The sequence below is a fragment of the Saimiri boliviensis genome, chromosome 12, assembly GCF_048565385.1.
Source record: "Saimiri boliviensis isolate mSaiBol1 chromosome 12, mSaiBol1.pri, whole genome shotgun sequence".
Classification (NCBI taxonomy): Eukaryota; Metazoa; Chordata; class Mammalia; order Primates; family Cebidae; genus Saimiri; species Saimiri boliviensis.
In genome coordinates, this window is record NC_133460.1 from 104,881,906 (window position 1) to 104,902,121 (window position 20,216).

Here is a 20,216-nt window from a genome sequence, read left to right on the forward strand (position 1 = left end):
CTGCTGTTTCTGTTTGGCAGTTGCCTTTTCTGGCCTTGGCTTCACGACGTTCTACTTGGCGGGCAAGCTGCACTGCTTCACCGAGAGTGGGCGGGGAAAGAGCTGGCGGCTCTGTGCTGCCATCCTGCCCTTGTACTGCGCCATGATGATTGCCCTGTCCCGCATGTGCGACTACAAGCATCACTGGCAAGGTGAGTCCCTGCTCAGGGCCTGACTAGTCCTCATTGTGGTTGCCGCTCTCCTCCAGGGTTGGGTGTAGAAATGCACCATTGTGGGGGGCTGAGTGCCCATTGTCAGAAACCAGAGGAGGCTGAAATGACTGAGTGGATACAATTTTGAAGCAGATATTCCGGTTCAAGTGAGGTCTGGCCTTCCTGGGGAAAGCATTGGAACTCATCCTCCTCCTTCATGCTCCAGGAGACTGCTTGAGTCCCACCAGAATATCAGGCCCTTTGGTTTAGAGTCACCCTTGGCCTGAGACCCAAGTGTGATTTTCCTGCTGGATCACTTGCCTCAGTCCTCAGACTTCGTGCCAAGTGGATTTTGGCTTCCTTTGCTTATCAACTTCACCCTACAAGGACATATTTGTCACCACGGATGCTCTTCCGAAGGGTATATCCAGCCAGGGATTCATTCCAGTAATGCTCCAAGCAGCAGGTACAAGCCTGGGATAAGGTTTGCCTATATATATATATGTATATCAGTCCTGGGATCATTGTTAAAAATCAGAGTAACACAAACAAGGGAGGGGCTTGTTCCTGAAATAGAACTAAACCATGCCATGTCCTTCTGCAGAGAAGCTGCAGCTCACAGTCTGTCTGAAAGACAACCACCACCTGCCAGAGCAAACAGAGAGCTGAGATGGAGGTGATGTCCACAGGAGGTGTGGCCTCTGAGAACCATGGGGTTAGGGAAAGGTTTCCCAAGGGCAGTCCAAAGATCACCTTGATCAGGCTGCCCTGATCTAGGAACTGGGCTCTCTAGAGGTGCATCTGGAGCAGTGGCCTAGAATCTTCATGGTTAATGAAGAAGTCTATCATTGCTGATGAAGTCTAAGAAGCACTGGTAAAGAGCTCCACTATACAGAGTCCATTTTAACCAAACAAAGCAAAGAAAATATGCTTGAATCCAGCTTCTTTGGATGAATTGGCTTCCATGATAGGTCTGTGACCCAAACCTCCTCTCCCTGTCCTGTTTTCCGACTGTTGCTGGGCATTGTTCACCTCCTCCCTCTGCCTGTCTTTGCAGCCCGCTGCCTTGCAGGACTACCCTCTTAACACCTTTTCCAGGGGTGTGTTGCAGTGGTAATGAGGCAATGGACAGGGCAGAGTTGAGGGAAACACCTAGCTGAGAGTGCCTCCTTCCTCTTCTCTGGAGACCTGTGCTTCTTCCAGCACTGCCCAGCTTCTCCTGTTCCTTCCTGGTCTCATTCCTACCCCGTACCCTCCTGGAGCTCATGATCCAGGTGTCCCATGACCCCAGAAGCAGCTTTGGGCTAGAGGGTGAAGGGTATAGGGAAAGAGATGCTGACATGGTTTAGACAGGTGGATGCAGCAAGCATCAAGTGCTACCAAAGTCTGGGGCCCTCTTGATGGGGTGGTCAGAAGAGGGTCACAGGGCTGGGGTCTGGGCCTGCCCTTGTTCTATTTTTGTCAATGACTTGGATGAAATTCTAGATAAGAAGCCACAGCATGAGACAGAAGAATGGAGAGAGTCTTTGGGCCAAAGAAAAACAAAGGCACAGCCCACACTCCTTGGAACTGGGAATATTTTCCCACAGAATTTTTTCCTACCTATGTGGTTGGGGCATTTCCCCATGAAGAATACTATGGGCCAAACGGCCTTTTGTAGACTGCTTCTCATTGATCTCTTGTGAGCCAGTTTCTTCTTTGAGCACAGGAACAATGAATCCCTAAATATTTCACAGAGCTTTTCATAGATTGAATGAAATAATGGATCCAAATGTTCTTTGTAAATGGAAATGTACTACACACATGCAGAGTGGTATCATTGCTGCCTAGTGCATTGTTTCTCAGGAAGGATGCGTTGTGTTTCCCAAACAACTGAGTTGGAGGCAGATAAATTTTTTGGAACATGATTTATTTGTAAGCTATGAATGCCACGTTTTCACTTTTATTCAACCACTTTGGATTTGGGGAATGGCTGGAGGTTTCAGAATTGAATCAATTTTTCCTTTATCTTTTGAGTCAGTGAGATCCTTTGCATGGTGATCTTGTACTGACAACCTAAGATGTGAGGCTGGCCTGTCTTTAGCACTCTCTGGCCCTACCCTGTTTTGTTCCTCATTTTCTAGCTGTGGTGGTGTTACGTGATGAAGTGAAGGAATGTGGAATCGCAGCTCTTGTCTTTAGGGAATGGTTAATTCATGCTGCTGCTGGTGTACCCAAGGCCTGCTGGCAACTCGGGCTTTGAAACCGTTACTGACCAACAGGCACAGAAAGGAACTTTGAGCAGTAGAGGGAGAATATTCATCCTCTGTGGGCCATTGGGAAAGCCAAGCAAGAGAATTTATGTTCAGTGACGGTTAGAACCATATTTGGGAATCGAATCAAAACTGCGTCATGGTAGATTTCTGTAGCCCAAGCTGAACACGCATCTGTTGGTACAGGTTATTGGTATAAGCCAAGGACCAGTTCAGCTCTGCCATTATGTGTTCAACTTACACCCTTGGAGTCAGCCAGGAGAGGAACACAGCTTTCTTGGATGTCTAAAAGGCTCTGAGTCGGGCTTATTTTACCTGAGTTCCCCTTCACAAGGCTGAGTTCCCCTTCACTGTCCACACCAGTTGTTTTCAACTGGGTGATGGAGAGGCTCACTGTACCTCTCAGGGGACATTGAGCAATGTCTGTAGACATTTTTTTTTGTTGTCACAACTTTGAGGTGTAGGTGCTACTGCCATCAAGTGGGTGGAGGGCTAGAGACTAGGGATTCTGCTCGGTGTCCTATGACTGCAAGACCCCCCCGCCCACCAACAAGGAGTTATCCAGCCCCAAATGTGAATGCGGCCCAGGCTGAGAATCCCTGCTCCATGTTTCTTTCCCCTGGTACATGTTAAGAAGCAGCAGTGCTTTGGGAGAGGGAAGTTTTGTTCATTCAACACTCAGGTATTAAGGGAGAAATCAAGGAGGCCTCAAAGGTTTTCCGTTGGGAGGAGGGGTGCAGAGCGAGGTCTTCAACTGCAGTGTAGGTGGATGTTTGAGGCAGGATGCCTGATCAAGATAAATAACTGGTTTTCCTTTGGTGAACTGAGCTGCCCAGTGACCGTGGGCAGGGGCCATCCATCATGGTGAAAATTCACATGGAGCCCCATTAGCATCAGCAAAACTCAAGTCGCCCTCATTATAGACTTTAGTTAACAGCGTTCATGTTATGAGATTTTTTGACTCCATTTCAATTTTGATTTAAGCAACTGTGCCTAAGGTAGAAATATATCTAATTACTTGATTACATAGTCATATCCAATAAATAGTCCATAATCTCCAATGACTCTCTGTCCATTATCATGGTTATTTTCTGTTGTTGACACCCCCTGGTCTTTTCTGTCTCCCCAGCCAACTTCAAATATAAAAATCTATTGTTTTATTAAATGAAGAAAACACAGGGGCACGGGCCATGGCATGGGAAAGGACACGTGAGACATTTAGCAGAATTTCCCCAGACATTAAACCAGCTGGATCAATACTAAATTTCTATGTGGGTGATGTGCCCTGTGTCCTTGTGATATTCTGGCTTTTGGGTCAACTGGAAGCTGGAGAGTTTCACATATAATGCTAACTGCAAAGCCCAGTGCCCTCTCAAACAGGCTCACCTTTGTGATTAGCAATGTGTTTAACAGTGCTCAAACCTGTGGAATCCCCATGCTAGAGAAAATAAATGCAGAGAAAGAGTGGAGCATGTCCTTAAACTGGCTTCTGCCTCTATTCACCCTCTCGTATGATTACAACTTCTTGTCGATGGCAGATTACAACTCCTAGTGGCAGGAATGTGTTGTGTGCTCCATCACTGGACTTAATCATGAGCTCCCCTGACCACCTCAAGTCCCTGCATCTGAAACCAAGCTCTCCCCATGTGACTAGGTTTGGAGACAACATTTGAAATACTTGTTTCTCTAATCATAGGTCATTCTAAGCAGCCCTGGGTGCCTGTGTGGTGTTTCATTATAAGAAAGAGCATCCCCTCTGGAGGTAATCTAAGGGAACAGGCCTCAAAGAATGAAACAGTCATTTGTTCCCATCCAGACTAAGGTTGGAAAGCATCTCAGTCAGTCACAGATGCAGTTGTCTCACTGGGCTGAAGTTCTTCAGATGGCTGTCATTGCCTTCGCCTGCTTCCCTGACTGGGCAGTGAAGGGTCTGTGATTTGAAATGAACTTAATGTAGTTACCAAACTTTAGGAGATTTTTGATCCTCCAAATACAGGTGGTTTGGTGGTTGGATATGTGCTAGACTGTTTCTTGTGCCACAAAATGCTTCTGGCCTCAAAAAGTCAGGGAGAAGCTATTCCCTCTGGAGAAACCTTTGTTTCAAAGCCTCATGGCATCTTGCAACTCACAGGACTCTCTTGAGCTCTCCTTCCTTTTGTTACTGATAAACTCAGTAGTCACAAAGGATGGGATCTTTCCCTGTTCTGTGTCACAGAGCCATTACATGAAATGTGAGCATCAAGCAGAGTAAAGTTTATTCCATAGCCAAAGAATGGAGGATTGGAAACAAAGCTCTCAGATGAACTTTTCAGTTAGTGAGGGATGAAGGGATTAAAATATTAGGGTTTCTCTAATGAAGATGTCGGGCAGTAAAATCTAGAGGAGGAATACTTGGTTCTTTTTCTGGAAATGGACAGTGAACTTCTGGGAACCAGAGTGCTGCCTTCCTTTTATGGCTTCTTCCAGTTGTTGTCATGGCAACTGTCAACTGTCGTGGTGCTGGTGAGGTGTCATTTGGCATGGAAATGAGATTACAGTGAAGCCTGAGGTCTTCTTGAAGTTCTTCAGTCAGCTCTCTTGGTATTAGCCAGTTTCGCCAGTCCAGGTACAAAGGGAACTATTTACCACAGGTGTCCCATTTCTTAAAGATAAACAGAATTAGAAAGGGGTAGAAATTCAGCTATGTGCTTACTCCCCTTCCCTCCCCTCTGTGTCTGTCTATTCAGCTATGTACACTCTCCCCTTCCCTCCCCTCTGTGTCTGTCTCCATCTCTCTATCTGCTTCTCTCTCTCTCTCTCTCTCTCTCTCTCTCTCACACACACACACACACACACACACACACACACACACACACGGCCGAGGGACACACACTGTTAACCAGGCCTGCCTTGTGCTGTCAGAAGCAATCTGTAGATCTTCTAAATGAAACAACTTGAAAAAGATCCCTTGGAACAATATGATTGTTTCGGCCAAAAACCTGCCTGCCCTGGGTAGAACAAAAACACTGAGATTCTCCCTCAGATATCCTCAGTCCTGAGTGAATTGATCTCGCCTCATATCCCTCCACGGCCGGCTGCTCTGTGTGGCAGGGCCCACAGTCACATTCACCATCGGCTGCCAACCCCCGCCTCTGTCTGGGAACCTCTGAGTCTTGACTGCCCATCTAAGTCCACTCGCCTCTGTGTTGGTGCCCAGGCGAGCATGAGAGGCCTCAGCCCCTGGCTCACCCCTCCTTCTGGTCAGAGTCCACTGCATAGTGTGCTTTCAGCCTCAAGAGAACCATCCTCAGTCAGGACTTCAGCCCTCTTCCTGCCTCCAGGATAGTCCTGGTGTTTCCCCATTATGTCATTCCCAGGAAAGATTCACGTTGATGGCTCCCAAGTCTCACTGGCTTCCTTCCTCTGTTTTACTCAAGGGAACCCGTCTCTTCTCAGCTTTCTTTGGCGTTCTGTGGTTCCGTCTGCTCAGCATATATATATGTATATATATAGACTCCAACTTTTCCCTCTCACTCTGGTCTGGTGATTACCACTTGTTGCCTGAATCATTGCAGAAGCCTTTTAGCCTGGCTCCCTCCTTCCTTCTTTGCCCCTCAACTGCAGTTGGAGTGTGCCTTTAGAGTTTGAGTTTGCACATGTCACTCCTGCAAAAAATGGTCCAGTGACTCTCATTGCACTCCACATCACAGCCTGTGTCCTGCCAAGGCCCGCAGGATCTGCTCCCTCCGTACCTCTCTGATGCTATGGTTAAGCTACTTGTCCTCCTTGTTCACAGTATTGCATTGCTTGAGCTTCTGGCTGCTCCTTGAACAGGCCCATCCCGTCCCACCTCAGAGCCTTTGCACAGACTCCACTTTGTGCCTGGAATGCTCTGTTGAGATGTAGGCATGGCTTGTTCCCCTTCTCCCTCCCAAACTGGGCTCAAGTGTTACCTTCTCAGTCCTGTGACGCCCCTTCCCCACATGCCATGTCCCTTGCCCCTTGTGCATTTACCGCCTTCTGACAAATGAAATAATTTAGTGCGTATTCACTATTGTCTGTTCCTAACTACTAGAACGGGGTGGGCAAACTTTGTAAAGGGTCAGATAGTCAATATCTTAGGCTGCAGGTGGCCGTGCAATCTCTGTTGCAACTACTCAATTTGGCTGTAGTGCCCAGAAGTGACTATAGATGATATATAAAGGAATGGGTTCACTTAGTTGGCTGGCCCCTGCACTAGACTATGATCTCCACGTGAGTAGGGATTTAGGTCTCTCTTGGTGGCATGGAACATAGTAGGAACTTGTATCAGGGTCCTAAGGCTGCCATAGCAAAGTATCAAAAACTGAGTGATTTAGAACAAGAGAAAGATACTGTCCCACCGTTCTGGAGGCTGGAAGTCTTTGGCAAAGCCACCCTCTCTCTGAAATCAGTAAGCGGAGGATCCTCCCCTGCCTTTTCCAGCTTCTAGTAGCCCCAGATGTGCCTCTGCTGATGGCGGAGTAATTCCAGTCTCTACCTCTCTCCTCCCCTGGTGTTTTCTCTGTGTGTCCTCACATCCACTTTCCTCTTTGGGTATCTGTCTGTGTCCAAATTTTGCCTTTTTATAAGGACACTAGTCCTTATATTGGATTAGGGCCCATGCTGACTATCTTATTTTAACTTGATTACTCCTGTAAAACCCTAATTCCAAATAAGGTCATGTTTTGAGGTCCTAGGGACTAGGACTTCTGCATATCCTTCAAAAGGACATGATTAATTTATAACAGTGTTCAGTAAATACATGCTGAATAAATCAACGATTTCCACTAAACCACGTTCCTCTCTTAGTAGTATCGTTTTTTCTTTTTCCTGGTTTTACTATAATTAACTTATTCTCTACAAGTTCTTTCCTTTTAAAAAATAAACAAAAGGTTACACTATAAACCAACCAACCTTCCTTCCTTCCTTCCTTCCTTCCCTCCTTCTCTACAACTTCTTTCCTTTTAAAAATAAACAAAAGGTTGCAGTATAAACCAACCTTCCTTCCTTCCTTCCTTCCTTCCTTTCCTCCTTCCCTCCCTCCCTCCCTCCCTTCTTTTTCTTCCTTTCCTCCTTCCCTCCCTGCCTCCCACCTGTCTCTCGTGCCTGCATACCAGGCATGTTCTCCACTGGGCTCAGTACTGAGTGAGACGAACACAGCTGCTGTCCTCTCAGCTTATACTATACCACGTCTATTGGGCATCCTTCCTGCTAGGTAAGGTCTTTTATAGAAACTCAAAATCACAGAAACATGAAGCTTTACAAGTAGTAGAATTACTGGAAAGTATAAAAAGAACAACAAGAAAATCACAGGCAGTTGTTGAGTTTGCCAGAGCTGATTTTTGCGCTAGCACCTTGGGTCATGGAGCCCAAGGCATACAAGGTCCCAAGTGAAGCCAGCTTAGTGATGTTGGAGGCTGCTGTGGTGACAGAAAGGATGACCTTCCGTAGGACATGACAGCACATCTTCAGAGGCCTTTCTGCTTTTGTGTCCACAACAGATGAGGACAGTCTGGCATCTCAGTATGGCAGAACTCATAGGGTCCTTTCCTGTCTTTTGACCTCATGATGAGGGGGCAGGGTTATATTAATTTTATAGGTAAGGGTTCAAATCCAGGTTGCTTGATTCAGAGTCACTCTTTCCACTACCATTGAAGCTTATCTGCTCATCTGGTGTCAATTCTTTCCTTCCTTTTAAAAGAGCAGCTTCCTTTATAATTCTCAACTATAAAATTCTCCCTTTTAAAGTATAGAAACATTTTTTATAATCCAGAGTGGTGCAACCATTACCACTATCTAATTCTAGAACATTTTCATCACCCCAAAGAAACCCTTATCTCTCAGCAACCACTTCTCATTCCTCCATGGCCCAGGCCCTGGCAACCACTTATCTACTTTTTATCTCTATGGGTTTGCCTATTCTGCACATTGAATATAAATAGAATGGTACAAAATGTGGCCCTTTGTGGCTGGTGATGTTGATTCTTCAGTGCCTCTTGTAGATGTTGCTCAGTGTCAGTTCCCCGTTTGCTGAATAAAAGTCTGCTGAACTCTGGGAAATAAGTAGGAATGAAACGTCCCAGAGTCCTAGACAACGACATGTAGTCAGGGAGATAGACTCAGAAATAGGAAACCCCACTGGTGGTAGGTGTGAGGCCACGGAGTGCATAGATGGCAGCCCAGAGAAAGAGCAGGGCCCCTGGTCCATGCCGAGGGCTCCACAGAGCCACAAAGGGACATGGAAAACCTTTTGCTTCACCCCACACCAGGTGACGGGTCAGCTTGTGTCCTGAAGTCTTACAAAGCTGCTACCCCTCTCTTAAAACACAGGTCTACCTTCAGTTTCTCAGATTTACCAAGCCTCCTTTGTCATCAGCACCTGCACACATACCCTTCTCTCTGCCTGGAAAACCACAAGTGCCCTCCTTTCCTTGCTCATCCTTCAGGTCTTAGCCTGATGGTCATGTCCTCAGCAAAACCTCTTCTCCACAATAGCCCAGGTTTCTGTGCTGGGGAGGCTCACAGATCCTCACCCATTTCCTTCATGGTGCTTATCATAGTTGATAAGACTGTCATGGTTTAGTGTCTGTCTTGCCCTGTAGCTGAAAACTCTGGGATAGCAGGGACTTGTCCCATTTATTCAGCCTGTGCCCTAGGCCTGGCTGCCATGTCTGACACCTGATACATATGCAGTGCATGTGAATAAATGAAGGACATCAGTTCTAAGTAAGGAGACAGAAGTATTTTGGATTTCAAAGACATGGAGATCCATTTATTTCCCTTTTGAGACTTCCAGTTGATTTGGGGCAAAGTTAATCCCAACTGTTTTTCTCCCAAGAATGGCTTTCTTGTCCCCTGCTTGCTTGTCTATTAAGAGGATACAAATGCAATTTTATTAAAATAGCAATAGCCCACTTGAGGCAATTGATGACAGGCTCCTTCAAGTGCTATTATGAAGGTGGATCTTGTTCACCACCTTTATAATAAACACAGCCCAAAAATGATGTTGCTGAGAAGCAGCTTGGGGAGGCTGTTCATTGCCCTTGTTACTTCTGATAACTCCCATAGCACTTGTGATATCACTTTTCACTCATTCCATTAAAAGGGAAAACAGAATTGACAGGAATTGTCATTTCCATGCATGCTGCTATGTCAGTAAGTCTGGGAAACATTCTTGGAATGGTTTGATGTCTTTTGGTCAGTGATCCACCTAATGAGATGCTGTGCTACAGAAAACAGAATGTTGAATGGTGTTATTTGTAGGTTTTGCTCTTTGGTCTGTTTAGTCAATGGCTCAAATGCAGATGTTGTGGATCATTTTAGTTGCTAATAAAAATACCCCAGGGGGCTGTTTCCTGTGGTTAGAGGAAAAACTAAACAATCATGCAACTCTAAGACCTTGAACTAGAAAAAGGCCGAGCACATTTTATAGGCTGGTGGCTACAGGCTAGTGAAGAGATTCTTCATTTAAGCAACTTTATTTAATCATGTTAATTACACCCTGTGGCCCTGCTCCAGAATATTTCTTGGGTGACAAATGTGTTTTTAAGTTCCTTAGAGGTTTATTTACAATGCTATGAAAATGTAGCCATACCAAAGAGGTGAGAACTGTAAACCGCTGAGTTGTGTGTGAGGAGAAGGATGCCAGAGGATGAAAAAGCCTCCAGCGGTTCCGGAGTAGAATGTGAGGAGGAATGGCATAGGATAACAAGGATGGATACCATTTTTATGTCCTATTTGGCATACTCCATGAAGTGATCGTTTTATTAAATTATCATCACATTATTAAATTATCATAAAATGATCCTATTATTAAATTATCATCACAACTCAATGAGGTGGATATTGAGAGCTACATTTGAGAGATAAGGAAACTCAGAGAGGAAAAGCAACTTGCCCTGATAGGGATGGCAACGTCTTAGCCTTAGAATTTCTCAGCATGGCAGATTCTTGGGTCAGGGTGAGAGTTAGTGGTGGTTACTTTACCACAGCCCCAGGAGCCTCCAAATGGCCAAGAGTTCTTCTCTTGGGGATGGGTCTGCCGCCTCCTCCTCTTCTTCTTCATTCTTGGGAATGCCTCCTGCTTTCCCTGCTGTCTTCCAATCCTATCCTACCCTGATGGCAGGATAGGATATACCAAGATATTCTAGCAAGGAATACTACCAAGTCTGAGCAGACACAAATTTGTATTCCCTGCCTTTCTGCCAGACAGCTACTGTGAAGTCACACTGTGTTCATCAGTTGTTTAACTCTGAACTCCTATGGGGAGAAAGCAGTGACAATTATTTGGTCTCTACCTTTGACCAGTTAGAATGACTTTTGTTTCCAAATGACATCTTATCTCGACCAAGAAAAGAATGTGACCTGTTTTCTTCTTTTTTCTTTTCTTTTTCTTTCTTTCTCTTTTTTTTTTTTTTTTTTGAGACAGAGTCTTGCTCTGTCACCCAGGCTGGAATGCCGTGGTGTAATCTTGGCTCACTGCAACATCTACCTCCCGAGTTAATGCAGTTCTTCTGCCTCGGCCTCTGGAGTAGCTGAGATGAAGGCACGTGCTGCCATGACCGGCTATTTTTATTTATTTATTTATTTGTTTTTATTTTTTAGTAGAGATGGGGTTTCCTCAAGTTGCCCAGGCTGGTCTCAAACTCCTGAGTTCAGGCAATCTACCCTCCTTGGTCTCCCAAGATGCTAGGGGATATGACCTGTTTTCTAAATGCGCCTTGGTAGAGTCTCCAAATAATCTTGATGTGTGGCCTCAGTAGGCTGACTCAGGATTAAATTCCGGGAACACTTATGTAACAAGGCATCTTAGCCACCTTGCACTTGTGGTTCCAAGCTCATATGTTACTGACGAGGTCATCAAGAGGACCAGAATAGGAAAGGGGCACACCCCAAAACACTCAGGACCACAACCCAATCTAACCCTGAGTTACTATGTATCCATTTCCCTCAACAAACACAATTATGCTATGAACAAGGTATTGGCCAAGTTGTTGAAGGAATCAACAGCCAACCCACATAGAGGTTTGAGTCCAGCGTTAAACATTAAACAATCACACAGTGTGTCATTGTTCTCCACCCTGATTGCACAGGGAGTGGGGAGGGGCTATTAACTTGTGTAACTGGAAGACTTGGTCTAGTCTGGAGGTCAGAAGAGGTTATGCTGCACAATGATACTGAGTTGAGCTATGAAATATGAAAGGAAATTGATTAAGGGAAGGTGTGAGGAGAAAGGGATTCCTAAGAATCCAGGATTAGAACAGCACATGTGGACCTCCAAGAGGGGAGGAAGCACATGTATTTGAGGAACAAAAGGGAAGCCCATGGCTTTGGAAGGATGGGTGAAGGGGAAATGGCTGGGATGGTTGGCAGGGCCAGGGTTGCAGCCTTGAATGACACAGGGGCTTGGCTGTTCTCCTACAGCAGTAGGAAGGAGTCAGCCAAGCAGGAGAATGGCTGCACCCATTTGCTCCTTAGAGAACATCATCAACTGCTGTGTCCCAAGTCCAGCTCCAGAGCGGTGACTGGGCTCTTGGTCTGCACGCACTGAAAGCTTATGCTGCCATCACAGACATGTCTGAAATAAAAGAGCTTTTCTTTTATTTATGCTTCTTTTCCTGCTTTGCTATTGTGGATTAATAAAATTACATGCATGAAATTATAAATTTATTTTAAAGAAGATAAAGCTATTAATTATGGAACCTCTATTGTTTGATTGTGAGCTTCATAGAAATGCTGAAAGTAGACGCAATTCTGTGAAAGATACTGAAATATGAAAATATTGTCCCTGTCCTCAGAAATTATCCTGTTAGATCTAGATAGAACCAGGATACATAATAACAGGATCACAAAAACTGATAAGCGTGATGCATGTTTCTAAGCATTGAACAGCCTGTTTTCTTGAAAGATACATTTCCTTGACAACCATTCAAAATGTCGCCTACAGGAGACTCAGGGACATTAGTTTGTGACTTAAACTGAAGTCTCTATGCAGTGTCTTGCTCACTGGAAAGTGTTGGGAAAATTATCACCCTGAGCACTGACCCTTCAGGAAAACTGTTGCCCTCTACCTGAATGCAGGTGGACACACCCTTCAGGCCATGGCCTGCTGCATCCTGAAGGCTGGGACCTCAGAGAGTCATGTGGATATCAAGCCTGGAATGAACCTGCCAGGGTGCGAGCACAGCACCATGGACCAGTGCAACTGCAGGATCACGACTCCAGGGTTCAAGCCCAATTCTTTCGGGGAAAATGAGGCTGATCATGCCTGCCTATGGGAAGTCTGTACAATTCAACAAGATAATAACTGTGAAATTGGAGACCCCCCAGCAGAGAATTGCAGTTCAGCCTGACAGCAGCCTTAAAAGAGTTCCAAATCTTTTTGTTAGGGGAGATTTTCCACTGGACTAGAACCTTTTTAGCAAAAATAACCCGAAGACAGTTAAAGTGAGCACACACGCAGATATGAAGTGAGGGTTGCTGGTGTGAGCTGCTTTTATGAGGTCTCTATTGACAACTACCTGAATGTGCTTTTTGGCAAGGGGCAGCCCTGGGGTGGAGGGCTGGTATTCCCTGCAGATGCACCCTCCTGCCTTGCCTGCTTCCCTCTCACCTCCCAGTTGGTAAGGTCTGTTAGGTGTTAGAGAATTGAGCCCTTCCTGCCAGAGGTCTGCTGAGTTTGCCAACACAGGCATATCTTAAAATGTTTTATTCACTTTGTGACTCAGAAAGTTCATTTCATCCCTGGGAAACTACTTACCATGAGGCAGAGACCAGTGCACCCACTGGCTTTTTGCAGCACACCAGCAACATAACAGGACTCTGGTGGGAACTTACTAAAGAAAAACAAATTATAGTTCCCGAGATATTTAGATCCTACAGAGATGGGTTGAATTCTTCTTCCAGAATTTAGAATTGATTTCAAAAATCAGGAATGCATATCTGAGTTTATGCAATGCTCAGGTGTGAGTTAAAGAAATACAGGGAAGGGCCAGTGTGGTCGCTCACACCTATAATCCCAGCACTTTGGGAGGCCAGGGTGTGCAGATCACTTGAGGTCAGGAGTTCGAGACCAGCCTGGCCAACATGGTGAAACCCTGTCTCTACTAAAAATACAAAAATTGGCTGGGTGTAGTGGTGCGTGCCTGTAATCCCAGCTACTTGGGAGGTTGAGGCAGGAGAATCACTTGAACCTGGGAGATGGAGGCTGCAGTGAGCCAAGATCATGTCATTGCACTCCAGTCTGGGTGACAGAGCAAGACTCTTTCTCAAAAAAAAAAAAAAAAAAAAAAAAAGCAAAAAGCAATACAGGGAGAAAAGAATCAAGAACTCATTTTTTAATGGTTAAGGGTTTAAGTGCCAGGAATGATGGCAATTTGCAGAGGCCACCACCAAGGTTTCTCTTTCCTTTAGTCTTTCAGGGGGTCCTGTAAGCAAACCAGTTCCTAGAACAGGTAGGAAAGGTGCTTTCTGGAAAATGTAACTGGCCACATATGAACAAACAGTAACCCATTTTTCCCCGCTCTGCTGTTTCCTGCCTAGATTCCTTTGTGGGCGGAGTCATCGGCCTCATTTTTGCATACATTTGCTACAGACAGCACTATCCTCCTCTGGCCAACACAGCTTGCCATAAACCCTACGTTAGTCTCCGAGTCCCAGCCTCACTGAAGAAAGAGGAGAGGCCCACAGCTGACAGCGCACCCAGCTTGCCTCTGGAGGGGATCACTGAAGGCCCCGTATGACCAGTGTCCTGGGAGGATGGACGCTAAGCCCTGGGCACATCTGCCACCCTGACATCATAACACAATAGAAATGGTTTTCTGTAGTGTATTTTTCATCAGTTGTTTCTCAAAATCATCGTACTTCTGCTTCTGTTTCACTGATGGTGTTCCTGCTACTTTAAATGTCTACTTTCAACATTCTTGAATTTGCAAGTGAAGGACACTGGGAACAATCTCTGAGAGATTCAAGGAAGAGGCTGAGAAGGTGGGCTTTGGCCGATTCGTCTATCTGAAATGTTTGCTGTAACAGCCACCTTCCTATGTTTTCATGGTTGTAAAACATAATAAAACCTCCCACCTGGAAGACTTGGTGTTGGCTCCCCCGTGCAACAAGTCATTTGGAGACGCAGTGACCCAAAGCCAGTTCTGTCTGTAGGTCATTCCAGGTGTTGAGCTTGGAAGCAAAGGCTCAGAACCTTTCTGAGCCATCAGCTTCTCATACCTCATGTCTCTAATATAGATTTGAAACTTGGAGTGACAGCTTGAACGTTGCCAGGGCTTTGGAATCATTAAATCTGGAAGCAAATAAAATTAATAACTTCACGCACAGACCTCCACCAAACACGATGAGCATGAAGATGCATGAGTGCATGTGTGGGGGATGAGGTCACTGCAGTTCCCTGAGGGTTCGTGGACACAAAATCCTTCCCACCTTTCCCATCTTTCCATCATAAGCCTAAGTTTATGAACCAGTTCTGTAGCTCAACCTCATACAGTGAATTTTGGGGGGAGTGGGGCTTTACTTGGCTTTTCTGCAAGAAGTGGTGTGATTCATCTCACAGATCAGAAACTTCATGCCTAGGGCCCATCTCAAGGGAGTGACTGGGTAGCCACTGGAGGTAAGAAGCAGCTTCAGGCTGAGAGTTTTTCCCCTTTAGAATCTGAGTTTTGCAGAGCTCTGCCCTAAGGATTCTCTAAGTGGTGGTGTGTTCCTGTTCCTAGCTGGCAGGCAATGTTTCAGCATGATGGAACTCTGGCAGAAGGTACAAGACCAGAATCAGGCATGTGCTGTCTCTCGTTCAGCTCTTTGCCTTCATCCAGTGCCTACTGGATGTACCATGTGGTTCTTCAGATTCCTTGGCCTGGATGCTATGAGGTGATATATCTACGCTATCCAGAATGTCAAGATTTTTTTTTTTTTTTTTGAGATGGAGCCTCACTCTGTCACCCAGACTGGAGTGCAGTGGTGCGATCTCACTCACTACAACCTCCGTCTCTGGGTTCGAGCTATTCTCGTGCCTCAGCCTCCCAAGTAGCTAGGACTACAGGTGCCAGCCACCACGCCTGGCTAGTTTTTGTATTTTTAGTAGACATGGGGTTTTACCACATTGGCAAGGCTGGTCTCAAACTCCTAGCCTCAAGTGATCCACCCACCTAGGCCTCCCAAAGTGCTGAGATTACAAGTGTGAGCCACCGCGCCCAGCCAAGAGTGTCGCTTTGGGGCAGTTAGCATAACAGACTGCATTTTGAGAGACTCGAGTGGCTGCCTGAAGTGTCAGCTGATCAACTCTGGGCTGGGTGTACAAATTAGGAGCATCAGAATATCTTTGGTCAGCCATTTCTGTTAAGCTCCATGGGTTTACCCTTGGAGTGCATGTACCACTGACCGTACTCCATGACCCCCAGTGCAGCCCTCTCCAGCCCTGGTCCTTCCAAACTGGCCTTGGCACAGAGTCATGTGAATGTCCCATGGATGGATAGCAGAGGGGGAGGCTTGAATTGACTTCCATCCAAAGTCAAGCCATTAATTTTTAAAAAAATTATAGCAGTTACATTGGCAAGCGATTTTGAAGATGAATGTGAGATATTTTAAGAAATAAATCGTAGCAATTGAAAAGATGTAATTTTAAATTCTGAGCTAAAATTCATATAAAATTAGAAAACTAAACAATAACTTAACTGAAAACTCTAATTTTCAAAAGTAAAGCTCAAAATAGAAATGTAGGAAAAGAATCATTTGCTACTGTTAAAAAAAAAAAAACCCTCCTGATGTGGCCCATATTCTTATTTGATTCCAGTTTTATCTGAGTAACAGAAAGCAGGAGGAAAGGAAAGGGTTATACTTCAGTTAATGATGACTTAAAATTCTAGACCATAATGTGTAAATTTAATATAAATAATTTTATTTAAAGATTAATGGCCAGGAAGCACTCTGCAAAGTAACAACAGAGAGTTATTAATGCTGATAATTACATGGAAAATTCTAAGACTATCCACATAAAAGCTTTGATTAAAATATAATTAAAATTACAAATGATGTCATAACAGGAGGCCAGTGGTAGGAGCGATAATGAACAGTGTAAGCCAGTTCGCAAAAGGCAGGCATTTTTGCAGACCCTTATGTTTTAATTTCATGCTGTATTAATGTGAAGTAAATATCACATCACAGTGCACCAATTAAATGGTCATAATGAGAACATTTATTCCTCAACCCCTGTTTCTTTTTGGATGTAGGGTTCTTAATTCAGTCTTTTTAGAAAAGCATGTTTCACGTAGTGTGAAGAGCCCGAGCCCACCCTGGGAGCTGTGGACTGCCAGGTTTTCTTCCTTCATTGAGTAAACTTACTCAAAATCCATATTAGAGACCAGGAAGCCACAAGCTCAGATACCTTCAGGTACTAGGAAGGGAATGCAGTGAATGAGGCAGGTGGGGGACATTGAGGAATAGTGGAGAGTGTGGAGGACTAAGAGCGTACACCTTAGGAAAATGGTGCTGACCCTCTTTAGCTCCAGGTTGTTATTGCCAGTTAGGAAGACAGGCCCAGTGTTGCCAGATCTTTTGATTTTTTTCAAGAGAAGTCAAGAATCTTTATTTTATATGAGAGTGTTTGATTTTACCTTGGGCAACTATTTCCACTGAGATATTTTAGAATGCAACCAATAATACACTCCAGTGAAAGAAGCTTAATCAGTAGGGGTTAAGGTGAAAAATAATCAGAAATTGAGAGGTTGGTGGTCTCAAAGCCCTCAGCCCTTCCCATCCTCTTACTCCACCATCTTCAGTATGCCAATGATTCTCTCCTCATGGTCACAAGGTGGCTGCAGCATCCCCAAGAATCTCATCCTCATCCCATCATGCTCAAAGGCTGAAAGAAAGGAGGCCAGTTATGTAACAAGATAACTCTACTTGTGGGTCTCTCTTTATCAAGGAGGAAAATGTTTCCCAACATCCCTGAGAAAGATTTTCTTTACTCGCATTGGCTAGAATGATGCTGCATGTCCACCCCCAGAAGTCAGGGGTCTTGGAAGAGGGAGTATCCAGCATTTTCAGTCTCCTTGCAGGAGGCAGATTCTACCTGCTTGGGAAAAAGGTTAAAGAACGGCTGTTGGATTGACAATGAGCAGCGTCTATGACAGCACCAAACTTGTTTAATTGAAACTCAGAAATGGCATGTTGCTCACATACAAACGTAAAACAGGTTGTTTGCAGGCTCCTTTAGGAGTCACATGACTTCTTAGCAGGTTAGAATCTAAGCAGAAGAGCTGGCTCTTTCATCAATCTATTTAGCCCTGTTGAATGGCCCTTCTCCTAAAGAGCTTTTCTAACTAAAGCCATGGTGCTTGTAGTCTGGGCACCCTCCATTTCCCTGAAGGATGTGGCACATTCCTCTCAGCTTTATCTTTTTGAAGATACTGTTCTTTTCCCTAAACTCACTGTTCTCTCACTTCTGATTACTTATGACTTATGATATGTCCTGTTCTTTCCAGTTCAGTATGAATGGGTCACATCCACAGTTATCTCCTTTCTCTTTACATCTGGAGTTGACCCCACTTGGGAAGGCTCTTCCTTCCTTGGAAAAAATCTTCACACACAGGGCTAGGGTTCCAGGGATGATGACTGGCAAACTCTCCCTCCCACTCCCCACCCAAGCCTACTGGTCAAAAGGGAAACACCCAGCCTAGGTGAGCCAATCTTAGTCTAACTCTTAGGAGCTAGAACAGAGCTGAGCTACCTTAATGGTAGCATCTTAGGGAAGAAAAACATAAGCCCCTACTTCCAGATGCCCCAGAATGCCCCATTCCCTGCCTGCCCGAAATGGTCGCTCAGCTCTTCCTTCAGTATTGTGAGCCACCCACCCAGAGCCTGCCAATGCATGCATTCTCCCCCCAGCTAGAGTTGCTTTCTGTTTCTTACAACTGAAACATCTTCTGAAGAAGAGCTTTAATTTGATCAGTTCCAGTTCCCCAGATGTGGAAGAGTTATTTCCAAAGGTTTATAGAGCCTTACATTGATGACACCAGACTTCAAAATTCCACTCCCACCTGTCAAAACCGAGCTTTCCAAAGGTTAGTTCATCCATCATGCAAACCCCACGTGGAAATTTCAGAGAATGCCTGGCAGGTAGTTAATCTAAACTGGCATGTTCCCCAAGTTTTTAGCATTTAGTGATTCCAGATTCTGACACACACACCAGCTATAGTAGCAAACCCAGCTATAGTAGCGTTTCGAGGAAAGTCTGACACCGTGCTTAGATCTTGCTCTCTGTTACCCAGTTCAAAACAAATAAAAGCAAAACAACAGCGATAAAGCAAAACCACTTTCCTAAGTTTTAAAAAGTAAAAAAAAAAAGAAAGCAAAATGCCAATTTCAGTGTGAAATTTACCTTGAATTTTAAAGATGTGTGCCTCTTTGGGGAGTATTTTTCCCTGGCACGTGTGTTTGTGTTTACGCCTTTAGAACTTTGGTAGGCATGTCCCATCTCTTCTCAGCACACCATGTGCTTGGGGACATGCGTCAAGAAGAATTGTTAATATATTAGAAAATGGCTTTGATAGCCCCTGGCTATAACCAACCTAGGCCAAAGAAGTTCAGTCTCAATTAGGATAAATACTTTAATGTAATTTGCACTATTGCTGCTGTCTGGGAGTAGAGGAAATGAAGAACTAGAAATCCAGAAGCAGTTTTTGTGGGTGTGAAGGCAGAGGAAAAGAAGAGATGGCCTCACACCCGTGTTTCTCAAAGGGAATTTCGCAGAACTGGTCCAGCTTTGTGAAAATAGATTCTAAATTCTCCCCTTATGGTTCCAAATGTAAAATAGCATATTAAAGGTCCTGAAAAGTCCTGCAGTGAAGAAACTGTTTTCACTGTGAAACATGCCCCTTTTCATTCCTTGTTGATGTCTTTTCATGCCAGTGCTTGCAGTGGTGCTGCCATGACTACTTGCCAGTGGATTCTGTAAATAATCAGGAATAATAATGTTCCCGGTGACAGACAGTGACTGTAATATCTTAACACAATGTATGCTGAGTGATGGATGGTGTCTCTTCTTGTTATGTCGTGTCTCTTCTTTTTTTTTTGCCCTGGAAAGATCCTCGGACTGACACAGAACACAGTCACAGATGCCCTGGGGACATCATACACTGTGATGCTAAATACCTGCTTTTGTCTATGTACAGGATGTTCTTCAAGGATGACATGAAGGGTGAGAAGCACTTAGCATGGGGCCAGGCAGCCCTGCGAACATCTCTACCACTTAACCTTGAGCAAACTGCTTCACACCCAGGAGCCTCAGTGTTCGCATCTGCAAAACAGGAATAACACCAACCTTATAGGACCTTATACAATGGTTTAGTGACTAAGAATGTATTCGGTTGGTTGGTGCAAAAGTAATTGCGATTTTGCTATTAACACTAGTGGTCAAAATACCAATTACCTTTGCAATAACATAATATGATATCAGACCGTGATAGTTGTGGTTATTGCAGAATTCCTGGGGTATCTGAGACATGAATAAAGTAAGCACCCAGCACTAAAACTCTCTTTTCTTAGTCTTTTCAGGCTGGTATGATATTCTGTTATCTAGAATATCATAAACTGGTGGCTTATAAACAATACAAATGTATTTCTTACAGTTCTGGAGGCTGGGAAGTCCAAAATCAGATGTTCATCCATCATGCAAACCCCACGTGGAAATTTCAGTGAGAAATGAAATGATGTAGTGTCTGCTGAGGCTATGTTTCAGGGCTCGTAGACCCCTGTCTTTTTACTAGGT

The 20,216-nt window shown here is 44.7% G+C and overlaps 1 protein-coding gene across 6 annotated transcripts in view; it reads left to right on the forward strand.

Annotated features, from left to right (window-relative positions):
* The window catches only part of PLPP4 (phospholipid phosphatase 4), a 126,420-nt gene extending 106,441 nt beyond the window's left edge, over nt 1-19,979 (forward strand). For all 6 annotated transcript variants that reach the window (XM_074382974.1, XM_003922143.4, XM_074382970.1 and 3 more), the window contains 2 exons: nt 21-191; nt 13,985-19,979. In XM_074382974.1, coding sequence (XP_074239075.1) covers nt 21-146 — 126 coding nt within the window. In that variant the 3' untranslated portion in view covers nt 147-191; nt 13,985-19,979. The remainder of the gene's footprint in view (nt 1-20; nt 192-13,984) is intronic.
* The last annotated feature ends 237 nt before the right edge of the window (nt 19,980-20,216 follow it).